The sequence below is a fragment of the Harpia harpyja genome, chromosome 1 (assembly GCF_026419915.1).
Source record: "Harpia harpyja isolate bHarHar1 chromosome 1, bHarHar1 primary haplotype, whole genome shotgun sequence".
NCBI lineage: Eukaryota > Metazoa > Chordata > Aves > Accipitriformes > Accipitridae > Harpia > Harpia harpyja.
The window spans coordinates 109,318,943-109,340,424 of NC_068940.1; the positions used below are offsets into that span (position 1 = coordinate 109,318,943).

General features: G+C 50.8%; 3 protein-coding genes across 3 annotated transcripts; 1 reads left to right on the forward strand and 2 right to left on the reverse strand.

Annotated features, from left to right (window-relative positions):
• Positions 1–331: 331 nt before the first annotated feature.
• Positions 332–3,350, reverse strand: LOC128152120 (late histone H2B.L4). The gene is made up of 2 exons (XM_052810183.1): positions 1,322–3,350; positions 332–604 (listed from the first exon to the last, which is right to left on the reverse strand). The coding sequence occupies exons 1-2, from the start codon at positions 1,439–1,441 to the stop codon at positions 368–370; spliced, it is 357 nt and encodes a 118-aa protein (XP_052666143.1). The 5' UTR covers positions 1,442–3,350; the 3' UTR covers positions 332–367.
• A 2,105-nt stretch (positions 3,351–5,455) lies between these two features.
• ABCF2 (ATP binding cassette subfamily F member 2) lies at positions 5,456–16,377 on the reverse strand. Its single transcript, XM_052809976.1, has 15 exons — positions 16,266–16,377; positions 15,826–15,994; positions 13,305–13,517; positions 12,189–12,371; positions 11,685–11,856; positions 11,435–11,530; positions 10,213–10,315; positions 10,026–10,121; positions 9,800–9,919; positions 9,153–9,242; positions 8,807–8,917; positions 8,484–8,546; positions 7,885–8,013; positions 6,839–7,042; positions 5,456–6,067 (listed from the first exon to the last, which is right to left on the reverse strand). The coding sequence occupies exons 2-15, from the start codon at positions 15,977–15,979 to the stop codon at positions 5,930–5,932; spliced, it is 1,872 nt and encodes a 623-aa protein (XP_052665936.1). The 5' UTR covers positions 15,980–15,994; positions 16,266–16,377; the 3' UTR covers positions 5,456–5,929.
• Positions 16,378–16,851: 474 nt separating this feature from the next.
• On the forward strand, positions 16,852–20,964 carry CHPF2 (chondroitin polymerizing factor 2). Its single transcript, XM_052809963.1, has 4 exons — positions 16,852–17,343; positions 18,004–18,568; positions 19,014–19,196; positions 19,482–20,964. The coding sequence occupies exons 1-4, from the start codon at positions 17,069–17,071 to the stop codon at positions 20,742–20,744; spliced, it is 2,286 nt and encodes a 761-aa protein (XP_052665923.1). The 5' UTR covers positions 16,852–17,068; the 3' UTR covers positions 20,745–20,964.
• The last annotated feature ends 518 nt before the right edge of the window (positions 20,965–21,482 follow it).

Sequence of the window (21,482 nt, forward strand, 5' to 3'; positions counted from 1 at the left end):
GCGCCGGACCGGGCCCCGCGGCAGATCCGCGCCGACAGGCGGGCGCTCGGCCCAGCAGCGCTCCCCGGGACGCGGCGTAGCCCCGCGGGGCCGGCGCCTCGCACGGCGCTCAGGGACAGGGCGCCCGGCCGCCGGCTCGGCGCGGCCCGGGCCCCAAGGAGCGGGCGGCTCGGCGCCCCGGCCCCCGGGACGGCGGCGCGGCCTGAGGCGCCGCCGGCCGGCCGCGGCTTCCGCGCACGCCAGGGCGCGCCCGTCGCCATAGCAACCGCGCCGTCCGCACGGCGCCGGCGCCGTCCCTCCCCCCCGGCGGCGCCATGACAGACGGGCCGCGGCCAGTGCAGCGGGACTTTATTGAGGCCCGGGCCGGTCACTTGCTGCTGGTGTACTTGGTGACGGCCTTGGTGCCCTCGGAGACGGCGTGCTTGGCCAGCTCGCCGGGCAGCAGGAGCCTCACGGCCGTCTGCACCTCGCGGCTGGTGATGGTGGAGCGGCGGTTGTACTGGGCCAGGCGCGAGGCCTCTGAGGCCAGCCGCTCGAAGATATCGTTGACGAAGGAGTTCATGATGCTCATGGCCTTCGAGGAGATGCCGGTGTCTGGGTGCACCTGCCGGATGGTTACGAAGCAGCGTCTCACGCGTCCGTCGCCTCGGAGGGAACGGGGCCCCCAGAAAAACAGGACCCCCCTCCCCGCCCCAGACAGGGCGCTCCAACCCCAAAGGGACCCACGGTTGCCACCCTGAGGGTCTCGAGTTGTGTGCAAGCTGCATTAGACCGAAGAGCGGCCCCTGTGACACTACCATGGCTTTGGGATTGGGCTGGCAGGAGCCTCTGCACAATCCCCTATGGAAAACAAGCCTGCAAGGGGTGGAAATGCCCACACGCTCCAAGTCCTGCCTACAGGCTCGTGCCGACGATCGAGGCCTAGACAACTCGTGGCCACCTCTCGCAATTCCTTTGCTCATCTCCCCAGCAGAAGTTACCAGAAAGATTTTAGTAGTTACTCATAGGGCCAACAGCAGCTGTTCTTGCCCTGTTGACTTCCGCTCAATTATTTCTTTAAGCAGAGCCATGCACTGGAGCTTAATCTCTCTAGGAAACCCTTTCCCATCTAGATCCGTCTCTTGCCTCCTACCCCATGAACACCCACCCACCCACTTTTGAGGCTCAGCTGGGGCTCTCCTGTACCCACTCACTCTTTTTTTTCTTCTTCTCACTAAAAAGCAGATTTTTCCTTCCTTCCTCTTTATAAGGTTAACATGCAATGAGCAAAAGTAACTTTACATACGAAGCGGTTTCTAGCAGAAAAGAAACATTTACTCACCTGCTTCAGTACTTTGTAGATATAGACCGAATAGGTTTCCTTTCTCTTAGGCTTCCTCCTAGACTTCCTGTCCCCAGAGGCAGGAGCATGACCACGCTTCTTCCCGGCTTCTGCACTCATTTCAAGCTCCAACAGAGCAAGCTCCAACAGAGCAACCAGTAGGTGCCCTGGGGCTGGTTATATAGCAAAGGCAGCAGTACCTCACCTGTCTCAGGTGCAGCGCCCAAGGAGCAGGATGAATACACATCTGTGACTGATGATTCCACTTTGTGCTAAGTGAAGGGCAGCTGGCCTGAGAGGAGCTTGGAAGTCACTGATTCAATTAGACTTTCAGACCTGAGAAAAAGTTTGAGGGTCACATGGGCAAAGAGGTGGGCAAGAGCAGTAGCACCTCATTCACATGGGGCAGAAGTGTCCCAGGTCCATCCAGAGTTTTGGTGCAAGGAGGGTTCCTGCTTTGGTGGAAGGGTGTAAATCGGACTACTCAAGGCATTGCTTCTAGAGTCAAATGGGTGGAACCACTTGTGTGCTATGGAACAGGTAACGCAGTCAGTGGAGATTCAGTAACTGGGGGGAACATCAGCCTAGTGACTGAATGATAGCATTATTATAAACATCCCAACAGCCGGTATTCCTCCCACTATCTCAGCTAGCCTGCTCTTGGGAGTCCTGCCTGCTACACACAACAGGGCCTCAAAGGACAGAAGGGAGGTAGCGAGAGGGGAGGGCTGACACCCTGAGTATGTATTTGATCTCTCTTGGAAATCAGTGGTCACACTAGTGATGGTAATTACGATGCAGGAATTAAGCTAAGCCAGGAAAAAAAAAGTGTAGCAACACACTAGAGAAGTGAACAAAATAGAAAAAGTTTTCTGTCCTTTAGATAGAAAAGGAAGCCTTTCTCTCAGCAGGCACCACAGCAGATATTTCATAGAAGAGTAATACTAGTATGTACCTTTGGAGGACGGAACACTGGTATCTCTGTGCTGCCATGCACGCTGTCTCCTGCTCAGGGGCATACGTTATACTGGTGTATCCTTAGCAAATCACATCTTCCAAGGACTGAGTTTGGGAGACCTGCTCATCAGTCACTCTGCCAATGCTTGTACAGCCAATAGCGTTTCACTGAATTTAGTTTTATTCTAGGCCTGTCCTCATGGGGAGGCACCTGATCACCCACACCTAGTGCAAATAAACGCCAGAGTGACAAACCCAGAAGGGCTTCTTGTACCCAAGAACTGAAACATTAGTGGTCAGGTGGGACATGCTGGAATGGCCACATCAGCGCATTTGTGAAGGGGAATGGGCTTGGGCATTAACGATATGGGGTAGCGGGATCCTTCTGGGAACAGGAGTGGCATATTCTGTGATACCTAACATCAAGGGATGTCAGTGGATGACTCATACTGGGAGTAAGTAGCAGGCAACATCACCACTTCTGTTTTGTAAGAGGCCACACATTGTCAAGCAACAGCATGGGGCTTCCCCCTCTGATGTACTTTTCACCCACCCACTGATTTACAGAGCTGTAAAGAGCTGAGATCTCTGTGTTCAGGGAGGCCGTTCACTGGAACTGGAACCGTTTACCTTTTCCACCAGTCATAGCACACAAAGGTGCTTTCATGCTAAAGGAGCTGTTAGCCGTTGTATCTCTCCACAGCTGCAGCTGTGTCTGGCACCAGCAGTTATACACACACAGCTTGTTTTTCTGACAAAATGTTTAGTTAGAAGGAAGCCCTTTGGTGGACCAGGAGCAGTGACTGGTCACTCAGTGTTAAGCACAGGGAGCCATTATATATAGCAAAGGCAGAGGCTCATCCACTGAGCAGTATAGTCAAATTTGAATTCCCAGATTTGGGGAATTACCATCTGCTTCCCTAGATTGCATATGCTAGAGGCTGTCCATTCCAGAAGCTGTATGCTGGACTTGACTCATCCTTGTGTTATTTTTGTGGTGTATGGATCAATGCACAACAAAGACAAGGGAATCCCACAACCCTGCACTTGATGTAGTATCTACCACTTCTGGCTGTAGCAGTGTTAGAGCTTGTATACTACAAGCAAGAGTAACAGTGTAGAGGCTCTAGGCCACTTCTTTCAGAGAAATGACCATCCCAGCAACTGACAAGCATTTCTCATAATTTATCTAGACACAGTTTTGCTTTTGTGCACGACCAGAAAAGCCCTAGCTGAAATAGTTCAAAATGCCACTGCCCCAGCTAGTGGCTGTCTCTCAGAAATCGGTACTCCAGGACATAAGCCTGCCACAGCTGCTTCAGTGCAGTCTAACAAACTGTGACCACAGAACAGGTTTAAATCAAGGCTGAAATACCAGACTGATAAAGCATGTATCTACACTCCATTTACTCCTGGCCTACTAACTGTGACCTCCAGTGCAGTTACAGCTACTTTTGCTTTGAACATGTACCTGTGGTCCTTGTTTGCTAAATCGGAGACCTGTCTGCAACTGAGGAGTTCCTCTCATTTCGCAGCAGCAGAGAACTAACACAGCTCTCCGCTACATCAGCTACAAGAATTCTCCAACTACTGTTCATCATGCTGGCTGTCATCCCAATGTTCCCATGCCCTTCTTGGGATTTACCATTCTCAAAGAACTCAGTGTAAGATTATATTCTGCATTTATTATTGCCACCATGGCTCTCAACTACACAGATCTGAAATGTAGTGATAAGAGTTGTTGCCAAATCTTTGTTAAGGGTAAGGAAGAGAAGAATGAACAGCTCTAGCCTCAAGCAGGACTTCTTGACCTCACCATTCTCGTAGCTACTTTGCAACCCTTTCCAACTCACCAACATCTTTTTACAACCTAGAGAGCGGAATGAACAGACATGCATTCATCTATTCTTGTTCCAACTTCTGTGACACCAGCCTTTACAGTAATTACTTATCTGTGGGTTGCTTTTAATCCGTCACTGTCTGTTAACTTCTGAGTACTACACTGTGAGATATTCATTTAAGTGACTTTTCAATGCAATCTAGACTTTTCTGCAGAACTAACTTGAACAGCATTTACACTCATCTGCATTATTTTTGCAGAAAAGACTTCCTTTTTCTTTCCCCTCTCAGATCACTGCTAAAAACACTGAAAAACCTGAATGTTCTGAACTATCTACTGGAAGCAGCTCCCATTGTGACATTTGTCCTATTGATGATACGCAGTGCTTCTATAGCAGCAGTCACAACTTGGATGGTCTCTTTAGAAAAAAAAAAAAACAAACCAAGGAAATAGTCTACTCAAAAAGTCAGACCCACAGAAGGTCAGCACCTGAGAAAGTACTGCAAGAGAGTATGAGTACTACATATATGTCCTATTTTTCAATTTGCCTGTCAACATGTACTGTTGGAACAGGTTACTGGGCTACAAGAACCTTTCACATGACCAGTGCAGCCATTCTCATGTGTCAGAAGTAATTAAAATGATAACTCATGATCACGAGAAGCTATTTGGCTTGATTTGCTACCTTTCTCTTTAGTACCTTTTGTTTTAAAAATACATGAAAAATGTATTTTGTTCAAGTTTCTGTGGCACAGGGTGAGGTTTAAACACCAGCTTTTCTAAAAATTTGTTATTAAGAACAACAACAAAAAAAGTTAAACTAACTTCAGTTAGTTCCTTGAAGGAACAAATAATTAATTCAGAGTCCGAAAATCCTAAATTATTGAGTCTCATTATTAGACCCATACAATTCAAGGTGAAGGAAAAAGCATACACCTAAGCCACTCTGTTGTAGAGAACACACACTGGTATTTTATAGATCTACATTCTGTCTCTAACTTCCAGTCTTCAGAACCCTTTCAAGTTGTATTGGTCAACAACAAATAAGGCATGTGTGGCTTGCTCCCCCTTCTGTCACTAACTGGAAAACCCAGTGCTCACTCTCGATTAGCAGGTTTCCCAGGCGTGAGGATCCTCCTCACTGCTCTGTACCTCCAGAGCTCAGTACTCACCACTTCATGCATCCCACAAGTTCTGGTCATAACTTTGGTGCTACTGAAGAAATGAACCTTCACCCCAGAAGAAAGGGCTCTGCATCCTTACTCAAAGCTCAGCACTAGGCTGATTTGCCCCAGCATGCCCTAATGACCACTATGGCTCACAAAACGAGACAAGACTGTTCTTCCCTCTTTATTGACTGATGGATTCTCAGGCAGATCTGTTAATTACACTGTTAAATAATAGTTAAAAACAAACCAAGGCCAGAGGAGTTTGAAGTGAAGTATCTAAACTGAAGCAGAAATTGGGAAGGAAGAGGCGGGAGAAGCTGGGCTGGGGTCTCCACTTCTGTATCACTGCAGCTCAGACACCCTAACTGCCACTGCCATGACCCCAGACCATTAGATTTCAAGGCCTGGCTCAGATGGGACATCATCTAAATATGGAAATGGTTGCCCAAACGTAGCCAGATCAGGAGAGAAGAGATCTGTCCAGATACAGAGGTGCAAGGCAAGTCAAGGGGAAGCAGTATTGCAGCAATCCTAGAACACAGCCAGAGATAGCAGCAGAGTCCCATTCCAGTCGGCAGATGGGTGAGTCACATTGGCCACTGTCAGTCTCCACAGAGAGCACCTGACCGACTGCTCTAGAGCTCACACATTGTGGGTCTTTTTGGTGAGCTGTGGATCCTCATCCACCAGCTTTGACTTGAGATGTTCCTTGTAGGCGAGGATGTCGCCTTGCCACTTTGTGATTGTCTGCTTCTCACAGACCCAGATCTCCTGTGCAACCTGAAAGCGAGCACAAGGAGGAGAGGTTTACAGTACAGCATTTTATAATTTTACCAAAATTATAAAATTAACCAAAATCTACTCTCTGAAGTCTGGTAAGAAAAGAGTTTAATAACTTTCACACTTCAACTACCTAAGAAAAATATCTGCAGTGGAATATCTCACCTGGTGTTTTCTGCATAATTTATAGAAGATTTTAGAACTAAAAATCCTTGACCCCTCAACATTTCTTTTTTTGTTCATGAACTAAGAAGGAAAGCCTTTCCTGCTAAATTGGGAATTGAATAAAAAAGTAGTTCTTGACCTGAACTACTTAGATATAACACACTGAAAAATAAAATTATACCTGAACTTGCAGACAAAGCTATAGCAGATAAAGCAGCAGTTGACATTTGTGTGTACGTGGTGCAATCTCCTTCACCTGTGCAGACTGAGTGATAAAAAACTGTGCTAGAACTACTCCAGTCTCATTTAAAAAAAAAAAAAAAAAAATCTAGTTAAGGCCTCCGGAATGTGTCATGATTTCCTTTTAACTTATTCTTCACTTCTAGGTTTTGGGTTGTTTTATTTTTTTTTCTTTCAAGTACCTAATGTTTTCCTTGGCTAGCTCAGTAATTCTTTCACATGAACATGGCAAGAGAATCATGTCCAGTGATTTTTTTCCACTCACACATCTTTTTGGGACAAGTAAGAGTCAGTCAGTTGAAAACACCTTGTTTTAATTACTTAAAGTGTTAGAAAGGTGCTGACAACATTCACTACTTTTCTTACCTGTTGGATGAGTCTGAAGTCATGGCTGACAAGCATCATTCCTCCTTCAAATTCATTGATAGCATCTGCCAGAGCATCTATTGTTTCTATGTCCAAGTGGTTGGTGGGCTCATCCAGGAAAAGCATGTGAGGATTCTGCCAGGCCAGCCACGCAAAGCACACACGGCACTTCTGCCCATCAGAGAGGTTCCTAATGGGGCTCACCTGACAAACACAGACACTGTTCGCAGCTCTGCAGGGAAACTTGCAGACTGCCACCCTGACCACAAAATATTCAGATCTCACACTGTGATTCCAGTAGCTACGTGACACAAGAGGACAAAGTTTAGTCAGTCTTAAAGCTAGACTAAGCTTCTTTCACCAGCAGAACAAAGGAATTCCGGGGGCTTCTGAAGGAGTGTCCATGGCAAGACCCAGCTTGTGTTAAAGGTTCCAAGGGATAGTTAATTGAGATCTGACTAGTGTTCGTTGCATCCTGACACAACTATAAAACTACTCTCAACTTCTGAAGTGACAAATGGGGAAGAACAACGTAAAAATCAACATTGAACTGCAGTGATGAGGATAACTCCTGTCATACATGTGATGTATGACATACAGGAGCATGTCATGTTTGGACTTAGAGCACCACTAGTGTGATCCTATCCTCTTGTTTGAACCTAGTGGTCCCTACTCCCAGCTGAGAATGTGTTCTAGCATTTCTGCCTGGTATTCATCTCAGAAATAAGAGATAAGGAAACTAGTTCAAGTTACAATTAAAATATGCTCGAGTCTAGCACTATGCCACAACTTGTCTTCTCTTCACCCAGATTCTGAGGAGGTAACCCATTCCAACCCATATATTGCTGCAATGCAAAGAAAGTTCCTATGAGCCATAAGTTATTTTTTCTCCAATTTCAAAGGCAGAGATAGAAAAAGCATTTTAATGCTGTGGTGTGCCATGCTGCATGCTGCATCACACTGTCAGATATCAGTAGAGCAACAGAAAATGCAGCAGCTCTACTTCCCTGATGAGCAAAAAGCAAATCTCAACAGCTCATACTCACCTGCTGCTTCCCTGTCAGACCATATCTGCCAATGATTTTCCTCATCTCCTCCTTCTCCTTGATCTCTGGGTAGCATTTCAACATGTACTCCAGGGGTGAGAGGTCTAAGTCCAACTGCTCTTGCAAGTGCTGACAGAGAAGAAAACTCACCGTCAGGCTGTGCCAGCCATCCACTCCATGGCCAAAAGTACTTCCCCCCTTATACCCCTCTGGTGCCAGCTGAGCAGCAGAACACAAGAGCCAATAACCCCACTCACAGTACAGCCACTGTGCTGAACTATTATGGAAGGAGTCTCCATTTCAGGAGCAGGAGTGCTGCTTCAGAATAGCAGACTTGTCCACCACCAAGCACAAGGCAACCATCTCTCCCGTAAAAGGTGAGAGGCTAAACAGAAAGGATGACAGCAAGCCTCTTTTCAGGGTAAGAACATTTGCTAGAGCCTGTTCAGCCAACAGAACAGTTCCTTCCCCCATCTCCAGGCACAGAAGGGCAGCAGTGGGAGGGGCCTCAGAAGCAGAAATAAGAGGGGCAAGATTCCTCATTCCTGACAGCAATTTCCTCAGTATTTCATGTCCCAGGTGGCTGTTGTAGGGAGTACCTGGTGGTATCTACCGATCTTCACATGCGAGTGCTTGCGAATCATCCCATCTGTGGGCAGAAGCTAGAAAGGGAAGATAAAAACATTTCACCAGGAAAATTCCTCCTTTTGCCCTATGCCAGAAATAGAGAATCCAGCCATCTCCACTCTGGCACAGAGGAAGCAGCCTGAACAGATAATATGAGAGAAAAAGCCCTATATTGCAGCAAGACCTTAGGATTTCCAAGGCCCGACTGGGGTGCTCTGGCAAATAAGTGCAGCTTCGTTGAAGACTACCCCAAGAATAAAGGTCCAGAACAGGGTAGACAATGTAGGGAGCATACCTCTCCTGTGAGCAGTTTCAGCAGTGTTGACTTTCCAGCTCCATTGGGTCCAACAAGAGCTACACGGGTATCCAGGTCAATCCCAAACTCCAGGTTATTATAGATCCATGGCTGCAAACCACAAAAATCATGACTCATTATGCCTTTCCACTACTACCCAGAACCTCCGTGCTGCACCTGTAATGCTCTGTTCTCAACAGACTCAGCATTAACACTGCCAAGGAATTTGATCCACTAGTCATATGCTGCAGACTGATCAGAAAGCTTAGCCAAAAGGCTCACATTCCCAAACAAGGCAGGGATACAAGTAATCTCCGTACAACCCATGCACATTCCCCATACTCACCCCATCCTTGGTGTATTTGAAGCTGACATTCTGCACCATGATGACAGGAGGGGGGATTTTCCCACAGGGTGGGAAATAGAATGACAAAGTCTGTTAACACAGAATATCCACTTGTTAGACACCCTGGAGCACAAGACAACCCAGTTATTCTGGTATAACCATGCCTCACTACAAACATCATCTGTAGACCAAGGCACCAGAATGCAACTTTTTATGAGCCCCTCTAGCAACTCACTCACAGATTTATTCTGATTAGTTGCTTGCAAGTTCATCTGCTGGCTAATGAGTCCCTATTTCTTTCCCCTTGAAGCAAATGTGGGCTTATACTCTTCAAACAAGTAGGAGTTGCTCTGAGCATCCTCCCCCATCTTCTCCAACCCTTAAACATTCATTTCTGATTTCTGTGTCTGCAAAATAGCCTTATTGATATGACAAATCCCCTTCTCTCCCCTAGAAATTTACTCCTCCTCTTTCCACACTTCGGCATTACACTATCTTCAGTACAGTCATCCTTAGCATCAGGAAGGGTATACCATTCCTGCTCCCAGCTGTGTCAGCCATTCCTGCTGTCAGCTAAAGATCATTCTACTTATCTAGCCCATGTTTCTAATACTGATCTCTAGATGCAATCTCATGTCTAATCCTACCTTATCATTCACAACTCTCTCTGTCAAGCCAGAAGCCATCATTTTTTGAAGGGTCTTCTCCTTGCTCTGAGCTTGCCTGGCCAGCTTCGCACTACCATGACCAAATCGTGCAATGTAATTCTGCAACAAAACACAGAGTTAGCCAAAAGCCATGATAACAAGGTTGAGGAGGTGCAGGGATGCCCACCTGCATGGTCGAAAGACGTTCATGCAGCTAGGCAGATACCTTCATATGGGCAATCTGATCTTGCTCCCAGTGGAATCGCTTCATTTGATTTTCTTCTAGTTCCAAGCGAGTCTTTACATACTGATCATAATTTCCCTAGAAAGAGACCATAGAATATCAGACATGCCCCAGAGAACAGCTCCTGGTTTTGACAATTGCAATTTTTGACAGGGCACCACTTACTCACCGTATAGTACTTCAGTTTGCGGTTGTGCATGTGGATTATGTTAGTACAGACACCATTCAAGAAGTCCTGGGAGTGGGATATCAGCACAAGGATCCGCTTGAACCTGTGGCACCACGTAAGTTATTAGAGACTAAGCTAGGAAAAAAATTCTTGCTCGTTGGCCCTGATGATGACAAAGGATTTACATGCACCAGGTCTCTCTTGCCTATAATCAGATTAAAACCAGAAAGATAACAGCCTTGGAGATGCTTTGGGAAATTTGGAGTAAAGCAGCTACAATCAGCTGCAGTAAGCAAATACTGCAAACACCTTTCATTGTGTTAAAACACTCTTCACCATAAGACAGTCTTCACCCATCTTCACAAAGAGTCAAGAGCTGGCTACCCACTTGGTAGATGACTAGTGCTACTGATGCAACTGACTCCACTGGCATCACGCTTCTAAGAAGTTTCAACCTTTGCTGCTTACTTTCACCTTGGTACAGACCACCATCTGTTAGGTACACTATGCCTGGCTCTGCTCCTAATCTGTAAGATGACTAGTTAAAGCCTCCCCAAAAGGGAGAGGTTCACATTACTTTCTTACAACATCTGACTTCTAAAGCAAGCATGCAGAAGGTTCAGCTGACAAAGCTGATGGAAAAAACCTCTGCAAATGAAAAGCCATGCTCACAATACAGTCCTTTTAATGCACAACCCAGATAACCTAAGCTTCCTAACTATTCCTAAGCTTTTTGCCTTAAGCCTTAACATTTTACCTTTGTTTATGAAAAAGTCACCCAACGTACTAGAACAAGATGAAACTGACACACTCAGATACTACAGTTCTGTGAAAACAGAGGAACAATATGCAGAAAGATGAGCTGGAAGCCAGGTCTGGAAAGCTCACACTACTGGTACAGCACACAGTGCTGGTACACAGGCTGCCAAGGCTGCTCCTGGCTTTCAAGGAAGTAGCTTTAACCAGGGAGTACAAACTAGCATTTCTCATTTCTTCCGTGAGGGAGAGACAGGGGCTTGACTTGAATTCATTACCCTTGCATCAAGAACCCTTCTGTAGACACGTGTAGCAGCAAGCACAAGAAGGTGTCACTGGTACTTCAATATAGTTAAGTAGCCACAAGAACTATAGACAGTTATTCTGTAGCACTTGCTCAAGTGCTGACAAGATGTTCCAGCAGAAAAGCACAACCCATAGAAGCAGCAAACTCCTTCATGCTTACGTTTTCAGCTCTTCCTCCAACCACACACAGGCATCCAGGTCAAGGTGGTTTGTGGGCTCATCTAGCAGCAGCATGAAAGGCCGAATGAAGAGGGCTCTGAAAGGAGAGGGGAGATGACAGTGCAGGGTAAATGAAGGTAACCCAAAGCCTCTCAGCTCTGCTCTGAGTTCTTAGAACTGTGTACACGGCGCTGCAGAGTCAGGAGCAGGCAGGCATTCTCCCAGGAGGCACCAGGCAGTATACCACTCACCTAGCAAGAGCCACCCTCATTCGCCAGCCACCACTAAAGTCCTTCAGCTTCTTCCTCTGCATGGCTGGCGTGAACCCCAAGCCGTGAAGGATACGTGAGGCCCGTGCTTCTGCCTTGTCAGCATCCAGCTCCTCCAGACGTTCATATAACTCCAAGAGTTTCTCACACTCCGCTGAAAGAGAGCCTGCCTGTCAGCACTTCTACCAATAAAGGGCTCTCAGCTGCACCTCTATACAGCTGGGAAAGCTCATAGTCCATCTGCTTTACCACTATTCAGCCCCCTCCATTCCCAAGCCTGAGACACTTCTTAAGAAGCTGCATGGAATAATTTCATCCAAAGAAGTGTAATCCCACAGGACTTTTCAACTAGTACAGGGCAGCTGGGGGAAAGAGGTACCGTAACATGTAAAAACTCTGCCAAGGAACCCAAGTAACACCTTTTCTTCGGTGGGGAGGGAAATGGAGGAAATGTCCCTTGTCCACAGGGACTCCAAGAAGCTTTACCATCTTCATGAGCCAGACGTTCCGCCTCTCGTTCTAACATGGCCCTCTCTGTATCCACTTCCATCACACACTGTAAAGGGGTCTTGTCACTGGGAGGCATCTCTCGGGTCAGGTGATAGATGTCAATATGCTCTGGGATGGGCACTTCTCGTTTCCCAATAGCTGACAAAAGCATGGATTTCCCTGTGTGCAGACAGACATTCCACAATTACTTGTTGGATTCAGTGAGATACAACGTCAAAGAGAAATGGATGAGATGCAGTCAGATCCCATTGATTCCCTCCCTTTTCCACCCCAGAAAATCCTTGGGAATTTCTTGCCCAAGAGGCCAGAAGAATTAGAGACACAGCAGAGCCTACTGCCTCACTGTGCCAGGCTCTCTCCCAGCTAAGGCTCACCACACCAAGGACAGGATTGAGACACAAAGAAGCTCTTTGGAAACCACTGCAGTTCAGCCCTTGCCCGGATTTAGGGAACTTTATCTCTGCTGTATACTTCCTGCTGTCTAACCAGGTCTGACATCTGTTACCAGGACCCCTGACTCTAAAGACTTCTAACATAGAGGAAAGTAATGCACTCATCACTAGAGAACCTAAGTGTTTTCCTGAAAGTTAAACCAGCTGGTCACTCTTACTAGCTCTTCTTCAATTACATCTGCATCCTGCATCTCTCCCTGTAGAGTGTCGCCTTCTCCAGTGACTGTGCAGTTGTTTTCCCATTCAGGCCAAACCACACACTCCCTACTCCTCCATGCTGTGCAAGTTCTTTGACCAATAGCATCAGAATTGCGTTTACTGACATTGCTAAACAAATACTGCAAACAGGAATCAGACAGATTCACAGATCCTAGACATCTCACCCAGCTCTCCACAGAAACAAGTTCCAATGCACAGTCTAAAGCCACAATGCAACCTCATACTTCTACCAGCAATCCTAGCAATTCCTCTTCCTGGGTGGGGACTTGGGAGAACAGAAACTGCCGTGTTCCAGCTACATCTGTCTAACAGCCTTCTTTCTGGTTTCCAGCATTTACCACCTGCATCGGTCCAGCTGCTCAGCAGCATGGAATCTTCACCGAGCTCCAAGAAGCCCTCATCACGGTGCCCCACAGCTTACCAATCCCGTTGAGTCCAATCAAGCCGTAGCGCCTCCCGGAGTTCAGCTCGAGTTTTGTATCACTCAGCAGCTCCTGGCCATGGAAGGTCAGCGAGAGGTTAATGATGTGCACATCAGTGCTGTTGGGATGGGAGGCCAGCACTCCTGTCACAGCACGGGCAGCAGCTTTCTTTAATTCAAAGTCCTCCAGCTCCTTTGTAAGAGCATCCACCTCTATATGCAGAGACAGACCAGAAGTGTTACTGATTTACAAATACAAGGGAAGCCATAAACCCCTGTACCAATAGGCCGAGGACCATGAAAACAACTCCCACGTCCCCATTTCTACAGAAACATTGCGGAGGCCCAGATGCAATGACACTCAACTTTTCAGCTTAGCTGATGGATATATCTGGTCTAACAGGAACTTCCACCTGCTCTCTAAATAAAATATGACCATTAGAACTAAGTGAGCAGCAAGAACAGCCAGCCTGTTATCTGAGTATGATGGGACTAACCCTCCCTGCAGGAAGGACAGGGGTGGGAAGAGAACTTACAAAGTATTGCTTGCAAGCTTAAGCAAAGGGATGGCCAGAAGAAAACTTGGCTAGAAAAGAAATGAAGGGAAAGCTGAGAGGATGAAAGAAGCAGCAGCATTGGAATAGGCCCTACCATTTTTCTGAGAAGCTATTATGTCCATATGCCTGCCCCCCTCTTCCTTTCCTCCTACAGCATACGCAAATCTTTTCTGTCATGCCGATCTTCTGTTGCAGCCCTGAGTTAGAGTCCAATTTTACCCCTTGGTGAGACACTGCCATTTGAAGAAGAAAATGGCATTCAGGATCTCAGCAATACTCCAGCTGCTCAGAGCAGAGACCTGGTGTTCAGATTGTTCAGGCCAATGAGGGATACCACCCCGGCTATCAATGTCTAGCACTCCTGGCAAAATCACTACTGCCACCAAGGCAAACATGCCTTAGCCAAGAAGGAGCAGAAAACGTCAGCTGCGCTGACGCAGGACCCCCTTTGAAAGCACGGGCAGTGCAAGCGGACCAGTTACATACACAAGCAAATCAGATGAGTGAAAAGCGGGGCCAGGCAGTTTTGTCCTGGACGTGTAATTATTTCACAGGGAACTGCCAGTAAGGAACAGGCAGGGACCGACCCACATCACCCGCGCCCTGATGTCGGCACCGGTTTACCAGCCTCCCCTGCACTCCCAACGCCGGCTCAGCACCTCGCTCGTCAGCAGACCGAGCCAGCGGCGCCTGCCCAGCCCGCGCTTCCCCCTCCGGCAGCGCCGCTCGCAGCGGCCGGCGGAGCGCCCTGCCCGCCGCGGCCCGGTCCCGGAGGCGGGGCGCCGACAGCCCCGAGGCCCGGCCCCGCCGCGGCTTCCCCAGGCCTCGCCAATAGGGAGGCGGCATGCCAAGGAGCCACGGGAGCGGGCGGCGATTGGCCGCCGCCGGCGCCGGGCGGGCGCCGAGTCCCCGCCCGGAGCCGGCGGCGCCGGCGCGGGCCGGGGCCCGGGGTCGCCAGGCGCAGGTGCCGCCAGCAACTCGGAGCGTGCCAGGGGACCACGGGGGGCGCTGGCAAAGAGCGGGGTCCTGCCCCTTCGCCTCGCCCTCCCGACCGCCGTGCCTTCGGGGTCCTGGGGAGACCGGCCCCTTCGCCTCGCCCTCCCGACCGCCGTGCCTCCGGCCGCCCGGCGTCTCTGTGTCACCCACCGAGTGCCTCTTAAAACGACGCGCTGGGGGCCGAGCCTGAAAAAACTTGTGTGCCCAACAGCATGCTGGTTACCAGGTGGGCTAAAGTAAGGACAAAAAATAACCTCTCTCTCTCTCTGTAAGCTTCACCTTGCCTGTTTCCTTTAGGGAGGTCAACAGCTCTTTGTTGACAAAGTCTCTTTTGTTAAGATAGCCGGGCTCTTAGTTTCTGCAAACCAGCTCTGTCCCCAAAAAACAGATGAAAAGAGGGCCGTACCAGTATCAGTAAGAACAGTCACTAGAGTGACTATTCAGCCACTAGAGTGGTTCCTGCAGCAGGAAAAAAAACCAACCAAAAGAAAAAAACCCAAACGGGTCTGGGCATCAAGTACCAGAAGATCGGGACAGTATCTGCCTGAGAGGGAAAAGACACCATCAGCACCCTTTGCCTTTATCCCGCAAGCCTCAAGCGGGGGCCTGGGGAGTCCTTCGCCTGCCCAGTTTAAGGGGAACCACGACACATTTCTGTCGGTGTCCTGCTGGCTCCAAGGAGAGAGCATGGCCCTCGTGGCAGACGCTGCAGCCGGCCCAGCTCAGCGCAAGCCCGTGCCCACGGGCTATTTCAGCTGAAGAGGAACAGGCGTCCCAGTTTACTGGGCCGTGGGCGCCACCGAATGCGTACAGCCCTGCCCACGAACAGCCCTGCCTGGACGCTCCCAGCACCGGCACGCACGGGGCCGCCGGGTCGACCCCCACCGAGGGCAAGCAGGGGCGCAGGGACACAAGCCAGGCACCCGCCGGCGCAGCGGGACCGGCGTTCCGGCGGGGCCGCCTCTCACCTGGCAGCGACGTTCCGTTGGCCTCCGGGGGCCGGACCTCCTGCGGCTCCGTCCCGGCATCGCCGTTCTCCTCCGGGGCCCGGCGCGGCCGCTGCCGGGCCTTGGCCGCCTCCTTCTTCTTGGCCGCCTTCTTCTTGGCCAGGTCCGAAGGCATGGCGCGGCGGAGGGGCTGCGGCGGGGGTGCGACAGGCGCCGTTAGGCCGCGCCGCGCCGATCCGGCCCGCCCCGCCCCGCCCCCGTTCCCCGCCTCGGCGGCCCCGCGAACCGCCCGCCCCGGCCCGGAGCACGCGGCGCCGACGGGCCCGGCCGAGGGCTGCCCGCCCGCCCGCGCCGCCCGCCCCAGTCCGGCCTCCTCCTCCTCCTCCTCCTCCTCCTCCTGCCCCCCCACCCCGCCGCGCCGCGCCGCCAGGCCCAGCCTCCGCCGCCCGCCCGGCCCGCACCGGCTGGTCCGCGCTTTCCTTCTGTCGCAACAGGACAGCTGCTACCGCGTGCGCACGCCCCACCCCTCCCGGAACAGCGACCAATCGGAGCGCGAAGCGTCACCGGCCGCCGGGCGGCCGCGCTGCTCTGGGAAGGGGAGTCCGCGGGCCCCACCGCCGGCCGGGCCGGAGCGCGCCGCCGGCTCCCGGGCACTGCGCGTCCCGGCGTGCACCGCGCCGCGCCGCTCCCGCCAGCACCGGCTCCAGGCCCCACCCCCGGCGCACGCCGCGGCCGCCGCCGGCAGGGGGCGGTGGCTGGCGGTACCATAGAGGCGGCGGCGCCACCGGGGTAGAGCGGCCGCCGGGGCGCCGTAGAGGGGAAACGGGGAAGCGGAAGCGGAAGCGCGCGAGGGTGGCGATGAGGCGGCTGAGGTGGCAGCGGCGGCAGCGCGGCCGGGCGGGAGCCGCTGCCTCCCCCCGCGCCCCCGGCACGGAGCTCCGCGCCGCCCCCGGCCCTGCCGCCGGCCTGCAGGTGAGAGAGCCGCGGGGCCGCTGACCCGCGCGGGCCGGCGCCGGGGGCTGGTGCGCGGCCCCGCGGGGGTTGCCGCGCTCCCACCCGCTGCCCCCGCAGGGCCCGCCGCCGCCCGCCCCGTGCCGCCCGAGCGCCCCGCGCCGGCGATGCCCCGCGGCCGCCGGCTCCCCGAGCGCCGGAGCGGCCCCGTGAGCCTGCCCCGCACGTAGCGGGCCCGCCGCCGCCCGCCCGGACCGGACCGCCCCGCGGCTGGACGTCGCCCCGGCGGGGCCCCGCTGGCCCCAGCGCCGCCATGCGCCTGGCTGCGCTGCTGGCTGCGCTGCGGCCCGTGCTGCCGCTCGTCCTGGGCCTCTCCCTTGGCTGTAGCCTGAGCCTGCTGCGCGCCTCCTGGAGCCAGAGCGGAGGCGAGGACCGGTGCCTGGGGGTGGCCGGCCGGCCCGGGCCCCTAGCCGGCGGAGCGCGTCTGGAGGCAGCGGATGGAAGGCCGGGCCTCGGCCACGAGGACTTCAGGCCTAGGATTGTTCCGTACTACAGAGACCCCAACAAGCCTTACAAAAAAGTGCTCAGGTAAAACCTGTTCTTTTGGCCAGGCCTTCCTTTGAGGAAAGCAGTTGCATATGGATGGTATTTGGGGTTCTAAATCTTCCTGCGTGTTAACAGGTTCAAGGCGGAGTATGCTCTTTGAAATGCTTTGTGTAGCAGGCAATGGCTAAGATTGTTACCTTAAAGGGGTGCAAGAGACGTATCTAAGAAGTTAATTAAAAAAAAAAAATAAAGGCAACAAAAACGCCCAAGAAGATTGAGAATGTTTCTTCTTTTATTAGTTGTGTCTAATAGAACGTGTTAAGTTATTCTTCAAAACTTTTTTGACCAGTCCATTCATTAGGAAAATTTTGAGCAGTTAATAATAATAATGTACGTAACTTGCAAGTGGTTAGTTCTGGTTTTTGTTTGGGTTTTTTTTTTGTTGTTTGTTTTTTTTTTTACTTAGGCTAGCACAGTTTCCTAGCTCAGAGAAATGATGTGAAATTGTGGTTTCCTTGAAGGAAGCAAAGATTTTGCAAAATGGGGTTTTTACTAGTGAGTCTTCTCTTAAAGCTCTACTTTTAGGCTTAACTGTTTCACCATTGGTGGACTCCAGCAGATAAAGACATATCCTAAGTTGCCTTAATCCTTTGATTTTTGTCACCTAGCTGTTTGTCACGTAGGTTTGTCCTTCCTTTACAGAACTCGCTATATCCAGACAGAATTGGGATTCCATGAGAGACTGTTTGTGGCTGTGCTGACCTCCAAGGCTACCCTGAATACGTTGGCAGTGGCAGTGAACAAGACAGTGGCCCATCACTTCCCACGCCTGCTGTACTTTACGGGGTTGCGCAGTGCCAAAGTGCCTCATGGCATGGTGCTGGTGGCCCATGGCGATGAGCGTCCCATTTGGCTCATGTACGAGACCATGCACTATATCCATCAGCATTTTGGTTCTGACTATGACTGGTTCTACATCATGCAAGATGACACTTATGCCCAGGCTGAACAGGTCAAGGCTCTGGTGACGCACCTAAGTATTAACCAAGATGTCTACCTGGGACGAGCGGAGGAGTTTATCGGGGGAGATGAGCAGGCCCGCTACTGTCATGGTGGCTTTGGCTACCTGATCTCCCGCAGCCTGCTGCTTAAGCTCCATCCGCACCTGGACAGCTGTCGCAATGAGATCCTCAGTGTGCGGCCAGATGAGTGGCTGGGACGTTGCATCATCGATTTCCTTGGCATCACTTGTGTTTCCCAGCTCCAGGTACTACCTCCCATCTCAGAGTTTTGTGTCAGCTAAGCCTGAATGAATCCATGCCCTTACTAGTTCCCTGCGGCATAGCAGAGGGGCTTTTCTGTGAGCCTCTGCTGTGAGTTACAGAGGAGAAAAGGGCTGTGTGGTGTGGCAGCATTGGGGAGAGGCCCGTAATCAAAGCTGAGACATTGGGCAAGAGAGCAAATACGGCATTTAATTTTCAGCCTACGAGCAGATGCTGATCCACAGGTTTTTGGAGGTCGGGTAAAGGGCACATTGGTACCAACAAGCAAGTGGGCATGTAGTGTTGGGGGGAACGACACAACTCTTATATTTTCATCTCTGGGCACTGCAGTCAGCATGGAAAGAGGGACAAATGCATATCTGGGGTGAGGGAGGGCTTCTTGGTGAACTCGAGTTTCATGCCAGTCTTTCTGGCTCTTGTCCACTTCAGGGCCAGCATTATCACACCTATGAATTGGCCAAAAATACTGAGCCGGAGAAGGAGGAAGAAGAGGAGTTTCAAGCAGCTCTTGCTGTGCACCCTGTTTCTGACATGACTCTGATGTACCGGCTGCATAAGCACTTCAGCAGGATCCAGCTGGACAGAGCCTACCAGGAGATCCAGGACCTCCAGGTACGTGGTGAGGGATATCTGCAAAAATGCCTCGACCAAACAGGTTTCCTCTTCTTTCAACACAATGAAGGAAGATTATTGCTTCTGTTTGTAGGTGGCGATCAGCCAGACACAGGTTATAGTCCTGCATCTCAGAAGTAGCACTTCTGACACCACATTATCCAAAACTGCTGGTGTGATACTACTAAGATACAGTTCTAGGTGGTGAGGCAGGCCTGGGTGGGAGTTGGACTGGACCTCTTTGAGAAAGTGGTGGGGATCAGTGTGCATTCTCTCTTTGCACAGATGCAGATCAGGAACCTGACGTCACTGACCCCTGCAGGTGAGGCAGGCTTGACGTGGCCTGTGGGCATTAATGCCCCATTTCTTCCAAAGTCACGTTTTGAGGTAATCAGCTGGGACTACTTCACTGAGCAGCACCTCTTCTCCTGTCCTGACGGCTCCCCCAAGTGTGAGCTCTCTGGAGCTGGCAAAGCAGATGTCAGTGAAATCATTGAGTCCGCACTTGAGCAACTTAACAGCCGCTACCAGCCTCTGCTCCGCTTCAGCAAGCGGCAGTTGCTGAATGGCTATCGGCGTTTTGACCCCACACGGGGCATGGAATATACGTTGGACCTACTGCTGGAGGCAGTGACCCAAAAGGGCCACAGTCACATTCTGGCCAAACGAGTGAGCTTGGTGCGGCCCTTAAGTAAGGTGGAAATTATTCCCATGCCATATGTGACAGAGGCCACACGGGTGCAACTGGTGCTTCCCTTGACAGTACAGGACCTGGATTTTGTGGCAAACTTCCTGGATATGTTTGCTATGAACACACTGGACACGCATGATAATGCCTTGCTGACTTTGCTTTTCATCTACCATCCCTATGATGCCCAGCGAGTCAGTCAGGTGGATGTTTTTGCTGGAGTCAAAGCCATGGTAGGAGAGCTGGAGAAGCGCTATGCAGAAGTTAAAATCCCCTGGATTAGTGTTAAAACTGAGGTGCCATCACAAGTGAAACTCATGGATATAGTCTCAAAGAAGCACCCTGTGGATACACTATTCTTCTTGGCCAGTGTCTGGACAGAAATCAACATGGAGTTCCTGAACCGCTGCCGCATGAATACCATCAGTAATTGGCAGGTCTTTTTCCCAGTGCATTTCCAAGAGTTCAACCCTGCACTTGTGTACCGTGGTGAGCAGACTGCATCCTCCAGCACTGACTTCCTGAGGGACGGGCATTTTGACAGATACTCCTTTGCTGAGGCCTGCTTTTATAACTCTGACTATATGACGGCACGTACCAAGCTAGCAGCTGATATCCTAGACCGAGATGAGGTGCTGGAGAGCATGGAGGTATTTGATGTCTTCCTCCACTATTCTGGTCTGCACCTATTTAGGGCTGTGGAGCCAGGGTTAGTGCAGAAGTACGCACTGAGGAGCTGCAATCCCCGGCTTAGTGAGGAGTTATACCACCGCTGTGTGCTTAGTAACTTGGAAGGACTCGCATCCCGCTCACATTTAGCCATGGCCCTCTTTGAGCAGGAACAGGCCAACAGCACTTGAGAGACTAGAAACATCAAGAGCTTCTCAGCACCTTAACACTTGGCACTTTCCATCCCCTTCCCAGCCTTGCCATGGGTGAAGGGCATGTGAGGTCAAGGGAGGAGGAAGACTTTCCCAGCCCTGCTCTGAGGCACAGGCATGGGCTACGGAGAGAGGCTGTTTCTGTGGGGTTTTTTGTTTGTTTGTTTGTTTTTTAAATAAATGTTTCTTTCCAGGCAGACTCATGTGGTTACTTGTAAACTTTATAGCATCTGGGATGAGGGATTTAAAACAAGCTGTAGAGTCGACCTTACTTTAGGCCACGCAATTCTGCTGAGCAGTGCAGAGAGAGGGTGAATATGAGCTATGTACTGGAACAAAGTTACCTCGACTATGCTACTCTCAGTGCTTTTGTTGCACCCTCCTGTGTGTTTGTGTCTTCATGCATTCATTTTGCAAGGAGGCATAAACACAGCTTGTCCAGTTTGCTGTTGGACAAGGCTATTCAGTGCACTTTCATTTCACTACGTTTGGCTCCTCCGCAACTGCAGAATGTTGATTTTTGTTGTGTAATCTGGGAAGGTGAAGGAGCAGGAAATTCCCTTTGACATGCACCAAGCTTGCTTCGGTTGGGCTGAGCACTGTGGTATGACACAGGGTTGCTCTATGCCCTAGAGAGCAACCAGGAACTGTCTGAAAGTCCCCAACAACTACCTTTCAGTTCTGCAGATTGAGCAAAGTATTTTCAGGGATGATAAC

Bases quoted from the DNA above. Each gene is read 5' to 3' on its own strand.
- LOC128152120 (XM_052810183.1), bottom strand. From the start codon at position 1,441: ATGAGTGCAGAAGCCGGGAAGAAGCGTGGTCATGCTCCTGCCTCTGGG. The intron at 605-1,321 runs GTGAGTAAATGT...ACCATCCGGCAG, and splicing joins TCTACAAAGTACTGAAGCAG to GTGCACCCAGACACCGGCAT.
- ABCF2 (XM_052809976.1), bottom strand. From the start codon at position 15,979: ATGCCTTCGGACCTGGCCAAGAAGAAGGCGGCCAAGAAGAAGGAGGCG. The intron at 13,518-15,825 runs GTGAGAGGCGGC...CTCTGCATATAG, and splicing joins CAACGGAACGTCGCTGCCAG to AGGTGGATGCTCTTACAAAG. The intron at 7,043-7,884 runs GTGAGTATGAGC...TGTGTTTGTCAG, and splicing joins GTCTGACAGGGAAGCAGCAG to GTGAGCCCCATTAGGAACCT.
- CHPF2 (XM_052809963.1), top strand. From the start codon at position 17,069: ATGCGCCTGGCTGCGCTGCTGGCTGCGCTGCGGCCCGTGCTGCCGCTC. The intron at 18,569-19,013 runs GTACTACCTCCC...TGTCCACTTCAG, and splicing joins CTTGTGTTTCCCAGCTCCAG to GGCCAGCATTATCACACCTA. The intron at 19,197-19,481 runs GTACGTGGTGAG...CTCTTTGCACAG, and splicing joins AGGAGATCCAGGACCTCCAG to ATGCAGATCAGGAACCTGAC.